Source organism: Gasterosteus aculeatus, chromosome 17 (genome assembly GCF_964276395.1).
Source record: "Gasterosteus aculeatus chromosome 17, fGasAcu3.hap1.1, whole genome shotgun sequence".
In the NCBI taxonomy this organism is placed as follows: domain Eukaryota; kingdom Metazoa; phylum Chordata; class Actinopteri; order Perciformes; family Gasterosteidae; genus Gasterosteus; species Gasterosteus aculeatus.
In genome coordinates, this window is record NC_135705.1 from 10460059 (window position 1) to 10482506 (window position 22448).

Below are 22448 nucleotides of genomic sequence, written 5' to 3' on the forward strand. Positions count from 1 at the left end.
AGATTGGCAAAAGCATTTCGTGCCTTCTAACTATTAAAAAATATATAATTAACATACTGTGGAAACCACGAAAGTCTGAACAAAAATGAAAGGAAAACCATCCAACAGCTATTAAGATAGTTAAGACTGGACGTAAATGCTCCTGTGTGTAAGTGGGACATTATTCTGCTGTAGGATTCATTCAAAAACATATTGCAGTTTGTTTGCATGTAAGATTATATTATACAGATATATCCCTAAGTGACATTCACACAGTGAGATCTTGTATCAGCATCATCTCACTTCTGAGGCAGCAAATTGGCTTCAAAACAGAGACGATCAATCACAAAAACACTTAAAACATAATGTATACAAACAAACGCACACACACACACTTAACACTTACAGGGAGAGTGCTGAAGCTGTCCGAGAGTGTGTTCCCCACTGTGGTCAGACATGTCTCAATTGGGGATGGAGGAAGGAATGGGGAAATAAATTCAGTTTTTAAGGTCACGTTGGGGCCAGAAATGCATCACAGGAGGAAGGGGACCAACAAAGGAGACCCACAATGATACAAACTACATGCCGGGTGGGAAACAAGGGAATGCATGCCAAAAATATGAATGACTAATAATAATAATAATGGGAGATGAGCAGGTCTTTCCATCTCTCATTAAGCTCTTATTTTTACTGGCACCAATCAACTCACTTGCATGCATGGACCAAACCAGTGGTGGAGGTAGATGTCGGACATTGGACAATGCACCCTTCAACACATGTAAACTAAATTAATCCACCGGTAGAAATAATGTCTAATGTAATCTAAAGACTTTGTGTACTTTATCGGTGTAGTGCATCGTGCTCATCATGTCCAGGATATGCAAGTAGGGGGAAACTAATAGGAAAAATTGCTTTGATGTGCATTAAGGTTAAATTGGTGACAGTACGAGACTGATGAGTTATTGAATCATCTTCTATTGCAATGGATTCTGCCCTCAGGTTACAAAGTGCTCTTTTAAAAAGGCACTCGCGTCACATAATATACCACCAAAGAAGACCTCGCCTTGGAGTTTGTGGCACGTAGCTGAAGATAAAACTGAACAGAACTGCTCTTCCTGTGACTTGGGAACTGAGATTTTTAAGGACATGACATAGCAGCACTAGAGACATGAGACACAGTGGAGAGATTTTTAATTAAAATAGTTATAGTTCATCATTTAGAGCTAAAACAATTCTACTTTTCCAGTTGTTAAATCGGCTGCTTTTTTCTCTTCTGAGACCACACAGAATACTTTTGGTTTATGGATTGTTGGATGAGCCCTGCGATTGGCTGTCGCCCGAAGTTGGCTGGGATAGACTCCAGCCCTCCCGCGACCCTGTGTGGAGGGTGTTTTCCCCATTTTAAAACGTGACAATTGATCATTTTTAAGTAAAATGATCAGCTGATAAAATTGACAATGCATGTGGAATAATTGCAGCACTATAAGGATGTCCGACAGGTCAGCTAGATCACAGCAGATTTACAGGTCCATCTGGTGGATATTTTCATACTGCAGCGAACTACAAATAGTCACTTCACTTTATACCCTCATACTTATCGCACCAGGTGGAAGCCTTATATGTTCAACACTACTAAAATGAACTAAAATCCAGCTAATTTCCTGGTATTTATTAAATTCAAAAACTCCATATATTTACACTTTAGTACGAAGCAACTACACGTTAATTATGACATAGTAGTGTTTCGGTAGAAGGAAAGCATGTCGTCCAGACTCTCCGTGGGCTGTGGAGCCTGGCTGCGGTCTGCAGGCTGCTGGGGCTGAGGCTGAGGCTGAGGCTGAGGCTGGGGCTGGGGTTGGGGCTGGGGCTGGGGCTGGGGCTGGGGCTGAGCTGGATACCCATAAGATGGATACTGAGGAGGATACTGCGGTGGATACTGCGGTGGATACTGAGGAGGATACTGAGGAGGATACTGGGCAAGATACTGGGCAGGATAATGGGGGGGATACTGGGCAGGATAATGGGGTGAATAGTGGTTTGGGTACTGTGGGGGAAACAGGGGAGGCAGCTGATGTGGTCCAGCAAACTGAGTAGAAGGAAATTGAGGATAAAGTGGATGAAAAGGCGACTGGGGATTAAAAGGAGGAGCAGACAAAGGAGCTGAAGCTGCTGGGTGATCGGTAGGTGATGTCTGCGATGATGTCTGTGGTTGTGATGGAGGTAGAGGACTTTGTGGAGGTGGAGGACTTTGTTGAGGAGGAGGAGGTGGTGGTGGTGGTGGTGGTGGTGAAGGAACTGTTTCAGGCTGAGACTGTGGTTCCTCCTTGCTCTCAGAGATTCCTCCTGGGTCTTTGGTCCACTTAAAGGGAATCTTGGATTTATTCTCCTTAGTTTGAAACTTCCCTGGTCTATTCCTCTCAGTAAAGTACGCAGAGGGGGGAGCAAAATCGGAATCTCGCTCTTCCCGACGCCGAGATGTCCACTCGGTAAACATAAATTCTGTAAGAAAAAGTTAAACAAGTAAGTATTTGACAATGGATAAGAGCTTTATTTTAATCTTGGGGAATTCTAATCTGTACTTCAAACGTTTGAACCCATAACTTGACATTGCAACTGCAGATTTGAGCTTGGCATAAATACTATTTGACTTTTGTGTAACTTAAAGTAGTTTATAAAATAATGCAATGCATCATACAGTAAGTCAATGGTTTGGACGCACTTCATGAAATAATGTACTGAGATACATTTTATTTTTTTAATATGGAACTATAATAAAGATTACCTTTGCCTCTGTCCCATTCTCTGACATGAGGAACTCCTGGTTTGGTGTCCTTCCTTTCCTGGATCTCCACTACCACCTTCTTCACTGTGCTTATTTCTGGGGAGTCCTCCGGTGGAGGAGAAGATTCACCTTCGTCCTCCACTCCTAAAGACAAGGAGTTCAAAACAATCATCATTAACATTATCTGTGATTATTGAATTGCATTGTGCAAAAATACTTTATATGCAAATAACTCAAATTATTTGATACCAAATGAAGGCCATGGCTGATTTTGATCTGACGCGGTTGTGGACTCACCTTCAGTCTCTCCCTCTCCCTGCTCGTCCTCAGTGCCATCCAGCTTGGCCTTCTTCATCTTCCTCTGCCTCACTTTGGCCAAGCGGGCCCGCAGGATGGCCTGCCTCTTGTCCTTCAGTTGTTCCCTCTTGGTGCGCTGATCTGTTGTCTAAAGCACAGGACAGATATAGACGAGAAATAAGTGCTGAGCCAATACTATACTAGATGTACATACGTATGAATGTGGACATATGTGTATAGTTTCTGAGACAACTCTATAAAGACACACACTAAACCCAAATTTCTAGGTTTCCATTTGTCCATACATCAGCAGCTCACCTGGTCTCTCAGCATGTCCAGAGTTTCTCTCTGCTTTCTGCGTTGCTCTTCATCATGAGCAAACGCAAAGTAACCTACACCGAGATCTCGAGCCTCTGAGATGAACAGACACACAACATTACTTCTACAGCAAAGGACTTAATCCTTGGTTTTAAATGTGAGCACAAGCATTTCAGTCATCAATTAAAAAAAGGTAACCTTGTCCCCTAATATCCTCGTAGTGGATCGGTCCTACGGGCTTCTTCATAGCCTCCTCTTCCTCCCTCTCCCACTCCTGCCTCTGCAGCTCTCGACGCATGTCCTCCGAGAGTAAGGTCTTATCATCTGAAGCTTTTCTATATGGAAGAATCACATCCAAAAACATTGCATCTCTCAGTATCACCAATATTGAGAAACTATCTCTTGGTCCTTTAAATACTTTTTAATCGTAGTATATTTACCCTTTTCCTGTAAAGTCTTGGTCCATTTTCTTGAAACCTGGCAGGTCTTTCTTCATGCATCTTCGAGATCGGCCCAAAGCGTCAACATAATCCACCCTAAAGAGAAAGAACGCAGAAGGAGAACGGTTTACCAATAACCTTCACCATGGTATGTATGTGGTTTCACTTTTTAAATTAGAAATCAAATCAATCAGACGTTACCATTCCTCATCTGGATTTTGAGGAGGGGGGACAGATGAGTTGTCGCTCTCCTCATCCTTTCGTTCCGTTTCCTTCTGTTCATACATTTCTCTCTTTTTGTCAATAATCTTCTGGGTGAAATCAACCAGGAACAGTCCCTCCGTCTCTTCATCTGAGGCGTTACAAGACAAAATGATCACAAAGTAAATACACATCCCTGCACAACTAACTATCAGATATCAATTGCACTCAACCAACCAGGAAAGTCTCCCCTTGTCATCTGCTCATAGAGTTTGGCCTTCTCCTCCAACTTGCGTCTGTTAAAAGTAGATAGACGAGGAGTCAGACGTTTAGTTCACTGATGATGAGAATAACTCTACTGGTGATCTTCATGTGTTGAACGCACCGGGATGTGTCAAGGCTGGTCTGCTCCTCGGCCAGCTGCTCAGCGTCTTTCTCAGCTCTTGCAGAAACCCCCGTGTTTTGTTTACTCCAGACATTAGGTTTCTACAGAGGACAATTAAGACACGACGCCCTGGTTCGTCAAGCTGACACGGCAGACTTAACTTCGGTAAAAACATTGTTCAGAGGAGAACAGCAACGTTTACTGTACCTTAACTTTGGACTTTGATGTGAATCCAGCTCCCCCATTTTCATGCCCAAGCTTTTCCTGTTTGAATTGTTCCTGCTTCCTGTATAGTTCCGCTTTAAGGTCCACCAGCTGTGAGAAAGAATACATAACGTTACATGTTTGTATTCAAGCTAACGCTAGCTATAGTTTGTACATGCTAGCACGTCACCCGGATGCAACGTTAAGCTCTCGTTAGCTGTTATTAGTTTGTATTTAATGTCACGCAGGGTATAAATATTGAGAAGCTCCTTCAAAAACATTTAAAAGATAAGCTTCTCAACGTAACTCACAGATGAAGCGGTCACGGCGAAGGGCTTCTTCTTTTTGTCCATGTTTAGGAGTTATTTCTTACAGCATATTGCTGTGGCCGCTGCGGCGCTGACTGCGCTGACTTCTTCGTTGTTTCTTCTTCTCTGTGTAGTAAAACGATTCATTACCGCCGCCTAGAGGCGTTTTGCTGTAAATACAGTACCGACCACACTGTCCCAATCTGCTCCCCCCTTCATAACCTGGATCTGTTGCATTTATCTTTGTCTCAGGTGCAACTGTGTCTCTGAAAAGTATATTTGAATTGATCCCATCGTTTCCCATAACAAAGAAAAGGCAGAATATGTGGAAGTGATGTTAAAAATAATTGTGCCCGTCCTGTTTAAAATTGGTTTGTGATCATCTTCCTCCTAGGAAGAATATCGCTTCCTAATCCAAGCCCACGGGCTTCAAAAGAAAACAAATACAAATGTTCTGTTGCGTATGGCCAACCAATGTGTGAAAGTATTGTGGAGAATCTCCTATTATTCCCCTGATGATTTGCTCGGTCAGATTGGTAGATGTTTTAATCCAATACAAATATACATAAATGGGCTACGATTTAGGCAAATTCCTCAGTTTGATGCACAACAACACTATAGGAGCGTTATTAGCCGCTGTGCAGTGTGCCTGTTCAGTATTGTGGTTAATGTCTAACTGTATTGATATGATATATCTTCCCCTGAGTAAACATTATTTGCAATAATTTCCATGTGTCCTGTGTTCTTGGAATAATAGCTTAATATTGACATGTTCCTGTAGACGTTCACTCCCAGTTATCAGGATCTCTATTACAGCGATTCAATTGTCTCCATCACCTGGAATAGATAAGAGGATCAGCCGCCTTGCTATTAGTGTACAACAGAGAAATGCCCACTCCGTTATCAATTTAAACATTTGAACAGTCCAACGCTACCAAGATATGAGATGCATTTGTAAACCAAAACGAAAGAGGATGAAACTATATAACGGTGTGAAGCCACAAGCTTTCCAACAGAGTCAAAGACATTTTGAAGGAGAGGTGGCTGTCAGAATCCGATTAGCAGATCAATCTTTTCAACTCTTTATACTTTAGATTATTTCTTCATACTTTGTGCAGTAGATCAAACGGTGATTTCAATTCCATCATGTTTGTGAAAAGAAACACCTGTTTGCTCGCCTTCCTGTTGTGCTCCCTGACCTTGTGGTGCAAGTCGACCAGCGCAGGCTCCAGCTTCCTCAGCCCGTCACAGAAACCTCAGGTAAGAGGCTCTCTCTCGCTTCATTCTTTAGCTCTTATAATGTAATCATGTATCTCTTTTGTGACTCAAAATTCAACATGTGATTCTGTATATTGGCCGCATGGTGCCAAAGGGGGAACATTTGACACATGACATGGGAGGAACTAAGGCCAGTACGGATGGTGAAATCATAGTTCGCACCGACTGCATAGACTTTATTCAAGACCCGGGAATTGTATCCTCTCGTTTACTGCACTAATGTGAAAGGGAATTCTTTACGCTTATGAGATTTCTCGGTTCCGGGTCAACCACAGAACAAGGGGAAGCCGCCCAGAGTCGGCCGCCAAGTCATGGAAGAGCTTAGTCAGCCTGCTGTGGACAACCACATCACAGTGAGTTGAAATGATCTCACCATACTACAGATCATCCCTCGAAATCCTCCCTATAACTGCACGGTCTTCTTTTCCTCTGAGTAGATAAGCCCCCCCTTCGATATTGGCTTCACTGTGAGAGAGGAGGACTTTGAGCAGTACGGTGTAGTGCTGCAAATCATCCGGCAGCTGCTGGGAAGCACAGAGCCTCCAAAAGGTTTCCCTGAACTCTCTTGTTTCACGCATTTAAAAGTTGCTCGTGGCTCGTATCAAATAATTAAACATATTCTTAAATGTTTTTTTTTGATATGTTTCATCTTGTTTCAGAGAGCCCAACACAACTTTGAAGATCATGGAGAAGAATGTAAATGTTGCTGTCTCAATGCCTTCCCATTTCCTCTTTAATTAGTAGCAGCCTGCATGTGTTGGTCTCCTCAAAACTGATTTGCTCAATGCTCTTAAAACTATTTTGAGAATCTGCTGATATTCGTCATTACAAACTAAAAAATAAGACTTTCTATCAGGTCAACCCTTGCGTAAGATTGACACAAGATCTTTCTGGAGCTTTCAACCACATCCCAGGGTCTTCCTCATCTATAGATCTGAATTAGCTTCGATCACATCACCTCATTATGAAAGCTTGGCTGATATAAATATGGTTTAATAGAATACAGGAGCTGATATAAATCATTATAGTTCTATATGAAACTTGAGTTATGATTTTGACACATTTAAACATTGATCTTAGTGGAATTTGTTTTGATTTCTCGCCATTTTAAAACTGTCCACTTATGAGCCACTCATATCCAGTGCAGTGATCTAATGTTGTTCAGTAATAAATCCACTTTCATTTGTTTTGTTCAGAGACCCACACGTGCCTGCAACAATAAAGCATCAACTCATCTTTTGTCTTTCTGTCTAATCTTTAAGCAAACGATAAGAAAAAACCCAGGTTGAATCTCTTTGTCATATTGCAGGTTATGCACTTGCCACGACACAAAGACTCGTAATAAGGTATTGTATACAAAAATGTACCCGACAGGTGAATAATGACCAACACCGCAAAAAAAACATCCTGTTCCATTCTGAGAAATGTTGTCAAACACAGCAAAGTACATACTGCCCCGATGCTCGAGTGTGTCCTACATTCCATCCAGTAGCTTTCAATAAACACAGATAAACAACCATGAACACTATGTGCTCGGAACTCTTTTAAATTAATCTTTGATTTAGAACCTGGAAAACAAAAGGGGTTTAGGTCTGTATTTCAAAAAATCCCTCTTGAAGATGTATGTACAAGAGAAACATTTATTCATCTATCAGTTATCTGGTTTGCACTCCCTCAGAAAAACTCCCAGGTAGGCAGCGCTGATCATTCCTAAAATAAAAAGCACTTCAGCCAAATGTGTGTGAAATATTTTATCAAAACAAGGGAACGGGCCGTCCTCACGAGAATCAATGTGTTTCTGTATGAAACCATATTCTGCTAAGTCTCCATCTGCAGGTGCTCCATAGTCACCACCAATGCATTCAAAGATGATTCAATAAAACCTAAATGCAGAAATAAAGGAAAACTGGGATAATAGGTTTTTAATGTGTGCCCACTGTACAACAAACGTAACGCCAGCTGAACGAGACAAACATCCAAACAGCAGATGTCACAAAAGCAATGAATATTGGAGGAACAATAACATACAGTATTTCAGACAAGAGACATAATTGCCTCCTATACGAAAGTCTTTTCGTTTATTTAAAATTCCGCTGCTCTCTAAGTGGCGGATTGAGAACTCCATAACAAAAAGGGACATAGTCTGTTTGTATGACTAACCAGCCCTCCAAGACTAAGATCAAACTCCGTAGAGTTGGCGGGTGTTGTCTCGGACAGTGGTGAGGACCGTCGCCACGTCCTCTCCCTTCAGCAGGCTCAACTCATGCAGCGTGTGGATCCCCATGCCAGGGTGGGAAAATCGGCAGACATCTTTCCTCACCTGTTGGAGAGGCACACTTATCACACGTTGGCAAAATGTACTTTGTTCCATTGTATCGGTGCGGTCAGCGCTAGAGCAGCGCTCAGGTTTCCTTTTAAATGCACCTGTCTTGGCAGGAAATACGGTGCGTCCGTCTCCAACACGATGCGGTCCAGAGGGATCTGGCGGACAGCGTCTCGGGCCTCAGTGGCCTTGAAGTAGGTTATCAGGGCGGTGAAGCCCACATACAGGTTTGGGAACTCTCTGAGGAAGGGCTCAATCACTGGATAGCTGTTTGTGAAACAGTGTCTGGAAACGCATAAGTGAGAAAATCACTCGATGAAATGCTCAACTGTTTCCTCTTTGAGGGTCCTTCAGTTCTGAGCAATGTTGAACTTTGAGTTAATTTGAATAAAATAAACAATTCTGCTGCCAAAAGTGAGAAATTATATATTTGCCAACCACAGCAACAAATGCATTAAGTTCCTGTGACTGTTTTGCGAAATAATGATAATTTAATTACATGACGCTATCACTTGAAAGGCGAACCTAAATACAATAAAAACAGGGTGTAATTTAAGGGTTGTAACCAAAAAGACAAATATTTCAGATTATTTCATGAGAATAATAAGACTTTCCCTCCCAAGACACCTGTGAATTCTGTAGTCCCTCGGCACACACTTCTTCATAATTTCCAGCAGGTCATTGTCAGCATCCCTGCAGTGGATGACCAGGGGCTTCTGCATGGACACCGCGAGACGCAGCTGGCGCTCAAACACCTTTGCAGAGAAAAACAAAACAAGGACCACGCCACTCGTTATTTTGCAATAAAATTATTTCCAGTATCTTACCAATGATAATGGTCATTTTAGCTTAAGCTAAACACAGATATTTCCGACCTGTTTTTGCTTGAACTCGTTGGTGGAGTTCTTGTGGGAGTAGTCCAAGCCGATCTCCCCGAACGCCACAGCTTTTGGATGCTGCATGGCCTTTAGTATGTCCCGTTCCTGGACACTTGAGTAGTCTTTTGCAAAGTGGGGGTGGCACCCAAATGCCCCCCACACCATGTCCTCAGCCAGCAAACCTTCCCACAGTGCCTCTTTCACCATGAGTCTAGGGTTGCAAAAATTTGCAATGCAGCCTCTAAACTCTGGTGGAAAGCTGCTTTTGTAGTGATTCCGAAAGCTGTTGAACGTCCCACTGAAGCCAAGCTTTGCATACAGCATGTCTATGTGGCAGTGTGTATCTACAAAACCCACTTGACTGTCCGGGAAGGGGTAACTGCTCCACATAGGTTGTGCGCCAAGTGATAATCTTCTTTTAAGAGTGCCGCCGTGAGTAAGGGAGCCGGTGGGGTAACGCATGGAAGCACTATCTGACTGCCTGCGTGTGGTTGCTGACTTCACGCGATGGTTCAATACTCTTTTGGAAATTAGTGGCAGTGCAAAGGGGTCCCTGTAGGCAATCAGGTTGAAATTGTCAGTCTCAACTTTGGATGCGTGTGGCGGGGCAACTTTTGTTTGGTGGGGCTGCTTTACGGAGACACAAACGCCCCCGTGTGACAATGGATAAGGCGCGTCCTGGACGACCCCAGGAGTCTCATTTGGGGAAGAAAAGGTGAAAGAAGTATACACTGGTGGACTTCCCCATTCTTGGCTGTCAAAAGGTTCATTCTGGTGAATCTTGAGAGTAGATGAAGAATTAGGTGTATACTCCATGGGGTCACAGCACTCGGCTTCTGGTTTATTTTCTGCAGCAAAGGACTGGACTTGAGAGGTTGTTTCTACAAGCACAGAGTTTGGGGCAGTGGACGTCTTTGGTGAATCCAGCATAACACTCTGAAAAACGTAGACAAAATTAAAAGATGAGAGCTCTTTTCCCCCTGTGACTTGATGACTTTTTTTGTGGTCACTATATTGTAAGGACGTACATTGAACCTTTGCTATGGATGCTTTTGATGAACACAGAAAATTTAAAGATGAACTAAAATTAAAAATGATCTAATAGATTGCCCGAGACTAAAATATTGAGTAAAACTAGAACAAGAAAATAATTTGTCAGTTAACTTACTCTTGAGTCTGTTTTAAACTCAAAGCTGTCAATTTGGACTTCCGTGTCCTCCAACACCTGGAGGGGGCACCACTGTTCCTCCTGGACAGTGTCGCTGTGCTCGGATCTGTACTCCGCTGGGATCAAGGGACTCTTGTCACTTGCTCTTTCAAACGTTGGATTGGGTGTTTCCGTCTTCAATGGCGAAGACACAAATGGCAAAGCCCTGGGAAAACTAGTAGTGCTGCCGTTCGCGCTGTCAATGGCTGCGACCACTGCCTTCCTGTAGATGGTCTTTGAGGCCTCCTCGGGTGTTCTCGCTTTCTTTTTTATGATGAAAGAGTGAGTTGGAGGTGAAGGTGCTCTCTCTGGGGATTCCAGCTGCCTGGGTGAGATGTCAGTAGGTTTCTCCTGATAATGATGGTGAATATGTACAAATAAATCAGCGATGTCTTTACAGAACTAACATAATGCAATAGATAACAGATTGGAGACTTCAGCTATAATAAAATGATTTAGATCGACAATTACAAAGATGGGCAGAGCAAGATTAACAGAAAAGGTTTACCTCTGAATTCATGACATTTTCATAGTTTTTCGCGGAAAGCTTCCTCAGCTTGACTTTACCCAAAGATGGCGCACTTTCACAGACCACCGCCGCTTTTCTCTCGGGGGTCCAGACTCGGCCCAGACTCATCGCTCCGAGACCTACAGGTTCTGGAGAGTCACCAAGGAGCAAGGCATCTGCAACTTCAACCGGTGGGGTTTTCCATTGAGAAGGTGTGCCTAAACCAGGATCTCTCTCATGAAGATTTGTAGGCGAGGTGGTTGCAGTTTGTAGCCACTTAATCAGCAATTTCTTTTTGCTGCTGTCCATGTCAGCTCTCTAATCCAAACCAGAGAGAGACATGAATTACGAGCTTTAGAAAACACACAAACATCACCACTGTTCAATTTCTCAAATTAGTTGATCAACAGAAAAACAATCACCAAGTATTTTGAGAATTGACTAACATTTTAGGTAAAGTATCATGCTAAAGTGTATGTATGATTTATTTACAGTGTAGTTTAAAAAAAAAATGGCACCATTATATGGTCTACCAGATTACCGTTTAAAGTTTATTTGTATCCATAGTCCCTTGGCAGCTCAGAACAAATTAAGCATTACAAGTAGAACTATAATACTAAGTTTAACAACAGAAATAGCCCCACAAGGCATGCAGTACGTATATAAAAGCAAGGGACCGGTCCCTCGGTCGAGAGAGGTACCTCGAGCGGTGCCCAGAGTTAAAGGAGCGTTGCCACGACCTAAGGGAGCTGTGCCTCGGCTGATAGAGGTACCTAGAGTTTAAGGGAGTGTTGCCACGGAGGGTGAGAGTGCTGCGATTGTTTGGGAGAAGTGCAGCGGCAGTTACTTTTAGTATTTCGAGAATATAATGCAGTTTAAGTACACCTGTTATCTGCAGGTCGAGTTGCTGCGGCGAGTCGTGGCTTCACGACAGCTACTTCGACTGTTGCCGTTTTCTTTTCATATTTTGACCATATGTGACAATACTATACGGCCCTTAGGAGTGTGAGTGTTGTTAGGTGTAATTTGTTTAGTCATAAAACGCCGAAAAGTGATACAATGGCTTCTTTATGGGCTAAGACCAGTTTGCACGTGTTGCCTTGGTTACGATAACCACTTTCAGGCAGCACCCCGAAGGAATGCAAATTGTAAATATTGATAAGATGCATTATAACGTTTCAAATATTGAGGAGTTATGAAAGCTATTTGGATATATACATATATATCTATGTGTGTGTGCGTGTTTGTGTATATGAGAGACAGTAATGCAGGATAAGTTACATTGTACTGTTAACAATGAGAAATTCCCATAAAACCTATTGATTTGGATATATGCATACAACATGCTGGGTGGCAAAGCAGTGTCTCAACATGCAGCCGTACAATAACAGATTAACATCATGTGACTGTTTGTTGCTATGATTGGTTTGTATTTGTAATAATATGGCTACTTCATATATATATTACATTACATTACATTACATTACAGGTCATTTAGCAGACGCTTTTATCCAAAGCGACTTACATTACACTTTAAACCCATGGCTTTTTCACATTTTTGCCCGGGGAGCAATTAGGGGTTAGGTGTCTTGCTCAGGGACACTTCGACATGGAACATGGGGCAGAACATGGGGCAGCCTTCTCTAGGCTTCTCTAACCCCTGCGCCACGACGACCCCAAAAACTTTTTTCATTACTTTTACAAGTATGGAGTGAATCCCATGCAGGCTTAGCCTACACCACCTAACACAGAGGCACCACTGGGTGGAGTTGAACCCGAGGCATCTCTCTGGGAGGCGAGAGTGCTAACCACTACACCACTGTACCGTATATATATATATATATATATATATATATATATATATATATATATATATATATATATATATATATATTGAAGCCATTGTAGAAGCCAGAGTTTTTTACCCATTTAGCCACAAAAGGGATAATACCTTTAGGTGAGCACTTCAGGAGTAAATAAATAAATTTTAGTCTGCTGGTGCAGTTGCTATTGTGACACCATAGCACTGCCTGCATATGTACTGAATATAATTTTATATCATCATGTAAATTCATACAGATTTTTTTCCTTATTTTATATTGCTTGCAGAATTTTAAGTGTTTTTTTATTTCTAGTTATCAAATAAAATGTTTTGAATTGTATATCAACTTATTTTTTTATAACTGTTAATTTTAAGAATACTGAAATCAAAAAAATATATTTTGCGCGCACATTGCGGCTACCAGATTATCTATTAGCTAGCTAATTTAACATTACGGTTAACAGGCAACATTAGCTAACTCAAGTTAGTGTGCCCACTAGTTAATTCTATAACGATACGGGTTTTCTCCGGGTCAAAAGTTACAATCGTTTTTCGGGGGGAGTTTGTGCAGCTGTGAGTAGACCTCGGTGGGAAAGAAGTGTGGCAGACATTGTTGACATGTAACTTAATTTAGGCAATAAATGAGACAGTCCGGTAGCACCTCACATTAGCAAACTAGCTAACTTGAGCTATTTTTACTGTGATTTGAACTGCGACACGGACAGTACATTCTTGTTTTGGCAACGAAAAGACGCGTAAATGCAATGTATTTTTATTATTACTTCAAACTGCGTTATCACAAATACATATATATTATTCAAATAGGTAATTTCAAGGATTTGTCACGTTACCTTCACAGAATCCGCACAGGATGGACTGCAAAGCGCGTTAAAACAATCAGCGTTAAGTTAGTTCAGTCAGCCATTCTCCTCTCTGGCTGGCTGGCTGACACCAACATCCGCTTTTAACGTTTCTAAATAAAAAAGCTAAATATGACCACGTGTTTTAGAAGTTTAACTATGGTATTCAATTTCAAAGTGTGTATGAATAAATTAACCGCCAGATTGTGTTTGGTTTAAACTAAAGCAGAACGAGTTAATCTACATCTCGCGAGATCGATTCCACGGGATTTGACTAATGGGCAACAAGAACCGCGAAAACTGTCGAGTTTGGCAATTAGGTAAACAGAACACAACACAAGACACATTTTATTTATACAGTACAAATGATGTGCTTTTTATTCCTAGTGCCTTGCTCAATTTTAACTCTAAATAAAAAAGGAGGGTTTAAATACTGAATAAAATAAATGTGGGATACACAGTTCAGCCTACAGCAGAGATCGACAAGGTGTTTCAGGCCAAGTATCCCCAAACTGATAAGAAAATGGAGCAGGGACTAACATAAATTGTATACAATTGTGTTTTATATCAAACTGGAAAAGAGAAGTCACAAGATGTGACAGATATTTCTCTTAAAAATGCTGCTTGTGATATTTAGAACTGTTTAAATTCCTTTTATTAAATACAGAAAATATGGATTTCTGTTTACGCGATCCACTGTACCCACATAAAATTAATTGTAAACAGCCATAGAAGATCCGCATGAGATAATTATGGATAAGGGACAAAGCAGCAGGAGATTTGAGCTACTTTGTCAACTTTGAAAGGCTGAGAACACTGTGTTATGTCTGAACAGCAGGATCAGAAATTAACTTGATTTATTGAATGGGAATTTGAATGTCACAGATATTCTTGGATAGATGACACTTGCTTACTGCTTGGATCATTGCTTACATGCTGAGCCCTTCTGTTCAATAAACCAATAGGAGAAGCCCCCCCTGCACGGCCGTTGAACTAATTCCTAAACCGGGCCATGAGAGGGCCATTATAGTTAAACCAAAAAGTCACAAATAATACAAGAGAATGATATTTAAATAACTGTCAATGTGGGACCTACTGTATGCTCGCACCATGGAAGATGCAGGGAATAGGGACAGGCTGCTTTTGGGGGTAGTTTTCATCATCTTCATGTGATACATACACAAGGAATCCAAATCAGTGACACATTTTTCTATGAACGGAACTCGCTTCCTTTTTGTATTGTACAAAGTGCTCTCGTGGTCAGCTCTTAATTTAATATTATCTTTTAAATAGGATTACTTTCACAAACCCAACTCTTCAGGGCAGCTGGAACAGATCTAAGATGAACCGGAACCCCTAGGTGAGGACAACGGTTTATAGTACCACATGAATACAAACTATGTTTTTGTAAGTGTAATTAGATTTTGATTATTCTTTTGAAAGCAGGGTTTGTTTCAATTGTTCTTACCATTGTTTTCATTTTGCTCCAGTGGTCTCTCTAGACATGTGGAAACGTTATTGGGTGAATCCTTTGCCAAAATGTTATGCTGATGAGGTAAATTGCAGGATCAGGAATGTAAGGTACCATCTACTCCTTTGTCCAAGTCAATGACATCATGCAAAACAATGCAGCAAACAAAAACATGTATGTGTGTGTGGGGGACACAGATGACGCTTTTAAAAGAGACTACTTACTTCTCTCCCCTAAAACAACCTGGTTCCCATGTTTTTTATTTTCCCTATCCTGCATGTTCCTTTTATATTTATGCAGCCGGCTCACCTCGATTCACACAACTAAAGGGTTATGTTACTTTGTCGCTAAGCAACATGTTTGGTAACAGTAGTCCTGATTTTAGCATTTTAGTTGAAAATGACATCCTTGTGTTTGTGAGCATCAATTATGTGCAGTTATTCATCTTGTACCGGGTAGATCAATCAAAAACAACAGTCAACAAATAGCTTCAATATCAAGTCTTCACAGCTTCCGACCAATAAGAAATATATATTTTATTTATTTTACAAATGGTGATGGTCTTGAGATACAGTAACAATGTATGTATTTGAAACATGGTGACAGAGGAACAGAATAAGCAAATAATTACAATAAGTAAATCAAAACAAAAGTATAAATCCTCAATTACAGTGTTTCACAGCCTGATTTTGTTTTTCAGCTGCAACACAAAAAGAGACTTATGGTGGCAGGTATATTCTGATAAAAAGTCCAGATTTACCAGAGCAGGTATCTGTAAGATGTTTTTGAGGGTACCAGTAAACTGGATTAGTTTAGATCCCCTCATCTCAGGCATACCTATATCAAATGTAGAAAAAAAATCTATCTTATTGTCTGTAATAGCATTTCCTTGGAGGGAGTATATATATATATATAAACCTGGCTATATATGATAAAAAAATAAGTGAGTAAGATAATCAAAATGTCCCAATTGCCTTTTAAGAATAAACATGTAAATGCTTAAATATTTATTTTAAAGTAAAAACAGTACAACAATACAATTTATTTGAATATCACATTATATACAATCTCCTCTTCCTAAAAGGTAAACGTTAGGTAGACCTTTTTTCTGCAGAAGGCAGCATTTGCCGAAGCCAATGCGATAATATAGCAAATAGTAGATCATCATTCGCAGTAAATGTGTGAGACCTCAGGAGCAACTACTGCTCGCTCCCTCACCTAAAAAGTAACTTGAATATCTGATATTACATTTCATGAATTCAGGGTTCTTTAATTCTAATCGTGTAGGATACAATATTGTTGTTCAAACGTGACCATTATCCATAGTTTCATAACTCATTCCTCCTGGCATTGGATCCTTTCCAGCAGCTGCTGCTCAACTCGCTGGTTTATGCGATGCAGATCTTTCAGAACACTGGGCTGATCTTCCAGCTCCTCGTGGAGACATCGAGCTATTTCCAACCTCCTGTAGTCTTCTGCTCGTACCAGACGCCGAATAACCTGAAGAGCACGATCCTTGAGGCTGTAAACTGTGTAAACCCAACACACAAGGGTTTGTCAAACGTTGAGAACCAAGGACCATCTTTTCTTCAAACTGCAACAACTATCAGATTGAATAGCCCTGTTTTACAACCACTTAATCCAAATCAATAGGGGGAAGCATTTCACCTCGACTACTCGGCCCATACAATCTAAATTTACAGTCATCAGTTACAAAAGCCAATAACAGCAGAACCGGAAAGGCAAGAATTGTACTAAAAAAAAAGTCAAAGGGATGGCCAAATCAACACTGATAACTTATGACATTCACGTCAACTTAACTTAATGTGTGGTGTCAATCTATAGCTCACATTTGGCCATAGGAGTGTTTGTACGGCCCATTTGCTCGCTTATTGGATTAATTAAAAAGATCCAGAGAAAAATCACACTGCACTTTCCTCCATTCCTCCCCTTAGCTACCTGAGCGCCTGGCAACAGGGATGACAATGTCTATGGCAATGACTATCAAGAGAAAAAAGTTTTTTAATCGACTGAGCGTTAACGTGAAGTAAGATGAAACTGTCAAAATAAAATAAAATTGAGTGAGAGCTTTACTGCTAGCTATCCCAATTTAAATGTAGATGCTGTTACCTCTATTCCTTTGACGCGCACAATTTAGGAGTGTCTTTAGGGCCGTACCACTGTCAAATAGTCAAGTGCTGGAGGGTCGCTTCCATATATTTTTTAGCAATTTATGCATGATTTAAATAAGTCGGACGACTTTGACTGAAGGAATTACCTACAATTCATAGAGTTTTTACATTAAACATTACACCGGGTGCCTAGGGAAGTATAGAAAATTCACAAAGAAATATTAAGAATTTAAGATGATACAAAATAGGTAATGTATGGTATGGTTATTAATCCTTATGAAGCAGACAGCCTTTGAAAGCACACAAACATGATTTATTCTGGAATTTATTAACAAGCTAAGTGATCTCTGATAAATCCACGGTGTAAGCACTTTTGGTTGCGTTTCTGTGAGTAGTAGTGAAATACATTTACAGAGATGGGGCTAGTCATACCTGGTAAATTTATATCAGCATTTCTACCCTCTGCTGGTTTAGGGAGAAACAATTCTTTGCCATTCACATTAAGTGGCTCATCAGAAATTGCATCCCGGAACATCCATGGATGACCTGGGAAAATAATAAATATAACACATTTAAACATTGAAAATGATAGTCTTTTTGTAAATGTGGATACTTTCTCCCTATAGGAAACCTGGAAACAGTGCCAAGCATATTCAGTCCAGCACTGAGCAAAGTTCTGAGAGAATTATTGTACTCTCTTCTCCACTATACATCTATTTGACTTTAGTTACTTAAAAAAAGTAGCTATTTTTCTAACCAATAATACGATTTATAACATGAATCCACATTAAAAAAGGACATTCTACATAATGAAAACTTTTACTTTTGGTACTTTACATTACGATGCTAATACTGTTGTACTCTAGTAAAATATCCGAGTACTTCTATCCCCGCTGGAAACGTGAACGTAGTTCAAATCTGAGACAAGTGGCTATAAAATCCAGTAACGCAGGCTTGTGATAGAAGCTGCCTTACCGATAAACGTGGCCATTTCTCGTCCTGTTCCCGGCTGTAAATCAACGTACGCCCGAGGTTCCCCGCGGTAATCTATCCACAGTGGTCGCACAACACGGGGGCTGAGGTTACGAAACAAAGCGCTAATGGCTACGTGACTGTTCAGGGAGCGAACCAGCGGGAGAGAGTGCTCTCCCTCCTGAGGCATTGGTGCTGGTATCCTACACTTTATCGTTAGCGCAGTGAGTTTAGCTGTTTTGCTAACGCTAGCTCGCAGTAGGGAAGCTAGCCATGTCTGTTGATACAGATCGTAGAAACAGCGATACATGTATCACTCGGTTCGCCAAACGACATGAATACACCGTTTACAAACACGGATTACGAGCAACTAGTACATTTACATTAAACTACAGCGGGAGAACCTTTTACACGCACTTCTCAATCTCAACGAGTTGCTTTGTTTACATTCACTCTTCCGGTTAGTTGTGGGACCTCAGAGTGTCCAGTGCTGTGATTGGTCGAAAGACATGACGACGCTTCGGTCTCACGTAGGACGTGTTTCATAAACCATACTGTTTTACAAAGAGATGTAAGTGAAATATGACAGTAAATATGTCATAAATTAAAAAACGTTGAACCATCACATTCCTTCTAAATGATTGTTTGTCTCATTTCAAATACCGAGCTGGTCTATGTTTCTGTACAGTTCAAAATTATTCGGGCCAATGGGCGGCTATACTGTATAAGGCAGTCCAAATTAAATGAATCCGTTATGCATCCGTAACCAATATTATTCCAATTGGTTTATAAAATGTACAATACAACTCAAGCTGTGGTTATTTTACATAATACATTATTTTATTTTTATTTTTGTTTCAATAATATCGTTGTACTTTTTGTAATAACTATTCATGTTTAATTAATTCAGGTCTATTGAGTCATATATAAACAGCCTTGGCAAAAATGAAGGCATTACAAATCTAGAGAGAGTTATAGGTTGATCTCAAAGTGTATTTAACTATAAGATCACCTTGATATCATTTCTTGTTTTCTTGTTGTGTACAAAGAGATTTGACTTATTTCCACGTGTAGCTTTAAGCGATGATCACAATCCTGGATTAATCTAAGCCCCACCCAGTTTTATACTCACATAAAGCAAAATGGCACAGCTGTACAAGACCACCCTCCTCCCTCAGAATGCAATGTGAGCTCGAGCACTGCAGTATCAAATACCCTCCTGGGCTATTTGACAAACATACAAGACGGTAGGTACAAATACTTGTTAAATGCCTTTCTGACAAATGGTTACTTTTTAAATTGTAATAACACACTGAAAATATCAATATACACCGTTGATAAGTGACAAACTTGGTTATTACGCGGACATGTTTTTCGGATCCTTTTGTTTTGGAAAAATAACGAGTGACTACTTCCCTCCTCCACCAGTCTGAACTCTTAGAGACACAAACACAATGTGTCCCCTGAATGGCAGTGACTTTGCAGAGGACGTGGCCAGAGACGAAAGTTTGGCCAAGCTTGAGATCGCGCTCCTCAGCGTCGTCTTCATCGGGGCCGCCATCCTCAACACCTCCCTGTTGCTTGTCCTCTGGGGACAGCGCAAACACATCTCCAGGATGCGCGTCTTCGTCTTCCACCTGTGCCTGGCGGATCTGGTGGTCGCTTTCTTCCAGGTGTGCCCGCAGCTCATATGGGACATCACCGACAGATTTGTCGGACCGGACCCCGTGTGCCGCCTAGTTAAGTACCTCCAAGTTCTCGGCATGTTTTCATCGACGTACATGATCGTCGCGATGACAGTGGACCGATACCAAGCCGTCTGCAACCCGATGGTGAAGTTCCAGCGGTCCCACACGGGACTCAACGTCCCCGTGTGCTCGGCGTGGGGGGTTTCTCTGCTGGGCAGCTTTCCGCAGATTTTTATTTTCTCTCAAATCGAGGTAGCACCTGGTGTGTTTGACTGCTGGGCCACGTTTGTCCAGCCGTGGGGGCTGCAGACTTACATAACCTGGACCACTCTAGTCATTTTTATTTTACCCGTTATTACGGTCGTTTTCTGTCAAGTGCGCATCTGCCGCGCCATCCAGATGAACCTCCATCAAAAGACTGCAGGGCTGCAGGGCCGAGCCGGTCACCCCGCGCCTTCCCGGGGCAGCGGGGTGGCCGGCATGTCCAAGGCCAGGGTGAAGACGCTGAAGATGACGGTGGTCATCGTGGTGGCTTATATTGTCTGCTGGGCTCCATTCTTCACTGTGCAGCTCTGGTCCGCCTGGGACACAAACGCGCCGAAGGAAAGTAAGTGGCTAAGTTATTCATGCCTGAAAATCGTTGTATTTATTGAACTTTACCCAAATTTGCGCATTTACGCAAGAAAAAAAACAATCGTTTTCTCGGGGATGGAAAGGGACACTTGCAAACAGGACGCTTTGTCATTTCAGCTGCAACTTTCACCGTCCTGATGTTGCTGGCCAGTCTGAACAGCTGCGCGAATCCCTGCATTTACCTTCTGTTCAGCGGTCAGTTTCCCAAGAAGATGCGGACATTTCTGTGGCAGTGGCGCCCCAACGGTAAGGATTCAATCCGCGAAGAGGCGACAATGGTCAGCACGTTGTACATGAGCTTCAAAAATGTGTCCGAGGCCAATTGAGAGTAACTACTTTCAATCTGGAGACTGGAAATGGGCTGCTCGCCTCCGAGATCTGTCTGCCTTTGAAGGACGTTTTCTTCTGAGCAGGTCACATGGGGATAAGAAATACTGGACCTATATGTAAAATATATATACATGGTAGGCATTATGGATCAAGGTTATTCACCAAAAGTAAAAAAAAAAACGATTGAAAAAAAAAGGAAATAAATAATAAGATGTCAGAAACAACATAAAATGATACCTAATATAAATATAATGTGTTTTCCCAAAGATAATTCTGTTACAAAGAGTGAACGCAAGAATGTGTTTTTGTGAATAATAAAGCTTTTGTATACTGTGTTTAAAGGCGGTGACATGAATTTGTCACTAAATGTTCTGTGGTAAATAACTATTTTAAAATCACATACTGAGTGACTGTAGATTTGCAGGTATTTGACTCATTTTATTCATTTTCACTTGCACTTTTAAATGTATCCCACAGTCAATGTCATGAACTAATATGAACTATTATTAAACCTGCAGTCTGGCGAACATGGTCGGCCTCTCCTCACTCACAAGGCTCACTCCCGCTGAGTTACATGTCCACGTTTCCTTTTATTCTCCTGTTTTGTTCACTGCTGTTAGTCTAATGACCCTGCAGTCACTCACGTTAAATTTAATAACAACCACACCGTTTTACCAAACCTAAACAAATGGTTTTGTTGCCTAAACCCAACATCCTGTGAAGTTTATTTTGAAAGGATACTAGCGTTGAGTGACAAGCTGTCACTGACATGTGAGTGACGCTGAACGGTTGTGTGCGGCGTCTTATTCTGGAGCCTTAAAACCGATCTGCGTTATCTTACTGTGTGAGAATGTGTTGCAATGGTTCGTGTGCATGATCTGCTTGTCTACAGCGATTTCAATATTGAAGCAGCAGCTCTGACACCGCCTGGAAAATGTTACACATACAGGGGCCGAAGCCCATCTATTTTCAGCTGCACCCTGGTAATTACAAGGGCACTTTCACATTGTGAATACAAACAAAAACCCTTGCTGATGTTTCAACTCCCGAACCCCCCAACACACGTTTCTTATTTCTTATTAGAAATAATCCCATACTAGATAAAACGTAAGCAGAAGTACAGACAACTTCTAACACAAAAATAACAACATAACTTTGGGAGTTGAGCAGTCATTGGACCCATCCACCTTAATATATGTGTATATATTTGTTCTTTATTCATGTTAACATGGATTTTATACAAATCTTGACTCGATTGAACGCCTGCTTATTGTCAAAACAGAGCCCAAAGGATGCTTGGTGTGTCCCTATTGGGCCTTTAGGGGCGTGAAACAGCACCGGTAAGTCTCCGCAATCCATTTGGACAATTCAGAAACAAATGCTCCATCAGTACACCAGACGCACGGCAGGTCACTAAGTGTCTGCTTGATGT

General features: G+C 41.3%; 5 protein-coding genes across 5 annotated transcripts; 2 read left to right on the forward strand and 3 right to left on the reverse strand.

The window, feature by feature from the left end:
- Positions 1–1153: 1153 nt before the first annotated feature.
- On the reverse strand, positions 1154–5330 carry ccdc174 (coiled-coil domain containing 174). Its single transcript, XM_040204693.2, has 11 exons — positions 4918–5330; positions 4610–4717; positions 4403–4503; positions 4255–4313; positions 4018–4168; positions 3817–3912; positions 3575–3711; positions 3377–3471; positions 3059–3206; positions 2762–2905; positions 1154–2478 (listed from the first exon to the last, which is right to left on the reverse strand). Exons 1-11 carry the CDS (start codon positions 4957–4959, stop codon positions 1706–1708), a joined length of 1854 nt encoding a protein of 617 aa, XP_040060627.2. The 5' UTR covers positions 4960–5330; the 3' UTR covers positions 1154–1705.
- Positions 5331–5922: 592 nt separating this feature from the next.
- ghrl (ghrelin/obestatin prepropeptide) lies at positions 5923–7008 on the forward strand. Its single transcript, XM_040204393.2, has 4 exons — positions 5923–6174; positions 6468–6545; positions 6630–6741; positions 6852–7008. Exons 1-4 carry the CDS (start codon positions 6061–6063, stop codon positions 6869–6871), a joined length of 324 nt encoding a protein of 107 aa, XP_040060327.1. The 5' UTR covers positions 5923–6060; the 3' UTR covers positions 6872–7008.
- A 1091-nt stretch (positions 7009–8099) lies between these two features.
- Positions 8100–14067, reverse strand: tatdn2 (TatD DNase domain containing 2). Its single transcript, XM_040203193.2, has 7 exons — positions 13782–14067; positions 11109–11426; positions 10562–10951; positions 9391–10329; positions 9143–9270; positions 8617–8800; positions 8100–8512 (listed from the first exon to the last, which is right to left on the reverse strand). Exons 2-7 carry the CDS (start codon positions 11415–11417, stop codon positions 8372–8374), a joined length of 2091 nt encoding a protein of 696 aa, XP_040059127.2. The 5' UTR covers positions 11418–11426; positions 13782–14067; the 3' UTR covers positions 8100–8371.
- Positions 14068–15782: 1715 nt separating this feature from the next.
- On the reverse strand, positions 15783–18884 carry vhl (von Hippel-Lindau tumor suppressor). The gene is made up of 3 exons (XM_040203198.2): positions 18369–18884; positions 17826–17939; positions 15783–16790 (listed from the first exon to the last, which is right to left on the reverse strand). The coding sequence occupies exons 1-3, from the start codon at positions 18673–18675 to the stop codon at positions 16597–16599; spliced, it is 615 nt and encodes a 204-aa protein (XP_040059132.1). The 5' UTR covers positions 18676–18884; the 3' UTR covers positions 15783–16596.
- A 591-nt stretch (positions 18885–19475) lies between these two features.
- On the forward strand, positions 19476–21543 carry avpr2b.1 (arginine vasopressin receptor 2b, tandem duplicate, 1). The gene is made up of 3 exons (XM_040203197.2): positions 19476–19612; positions 19794–20660; positions 20804–21543. The coding sequence occupies exons 2-3, from the start codon at positions 19820–19822 to the stop codon at positions 21010–21012; spliced, it is 1050 nt and encodes a 349-aa protein (XP_040059131.2). The 5' UTR covers positions 19476–19612; positions 19794–19819; the 3' UTR covers positions 21013–21543.
- The last annotated feature ends 905 nt before the right edge of the window (positions 21544–22448 follow it).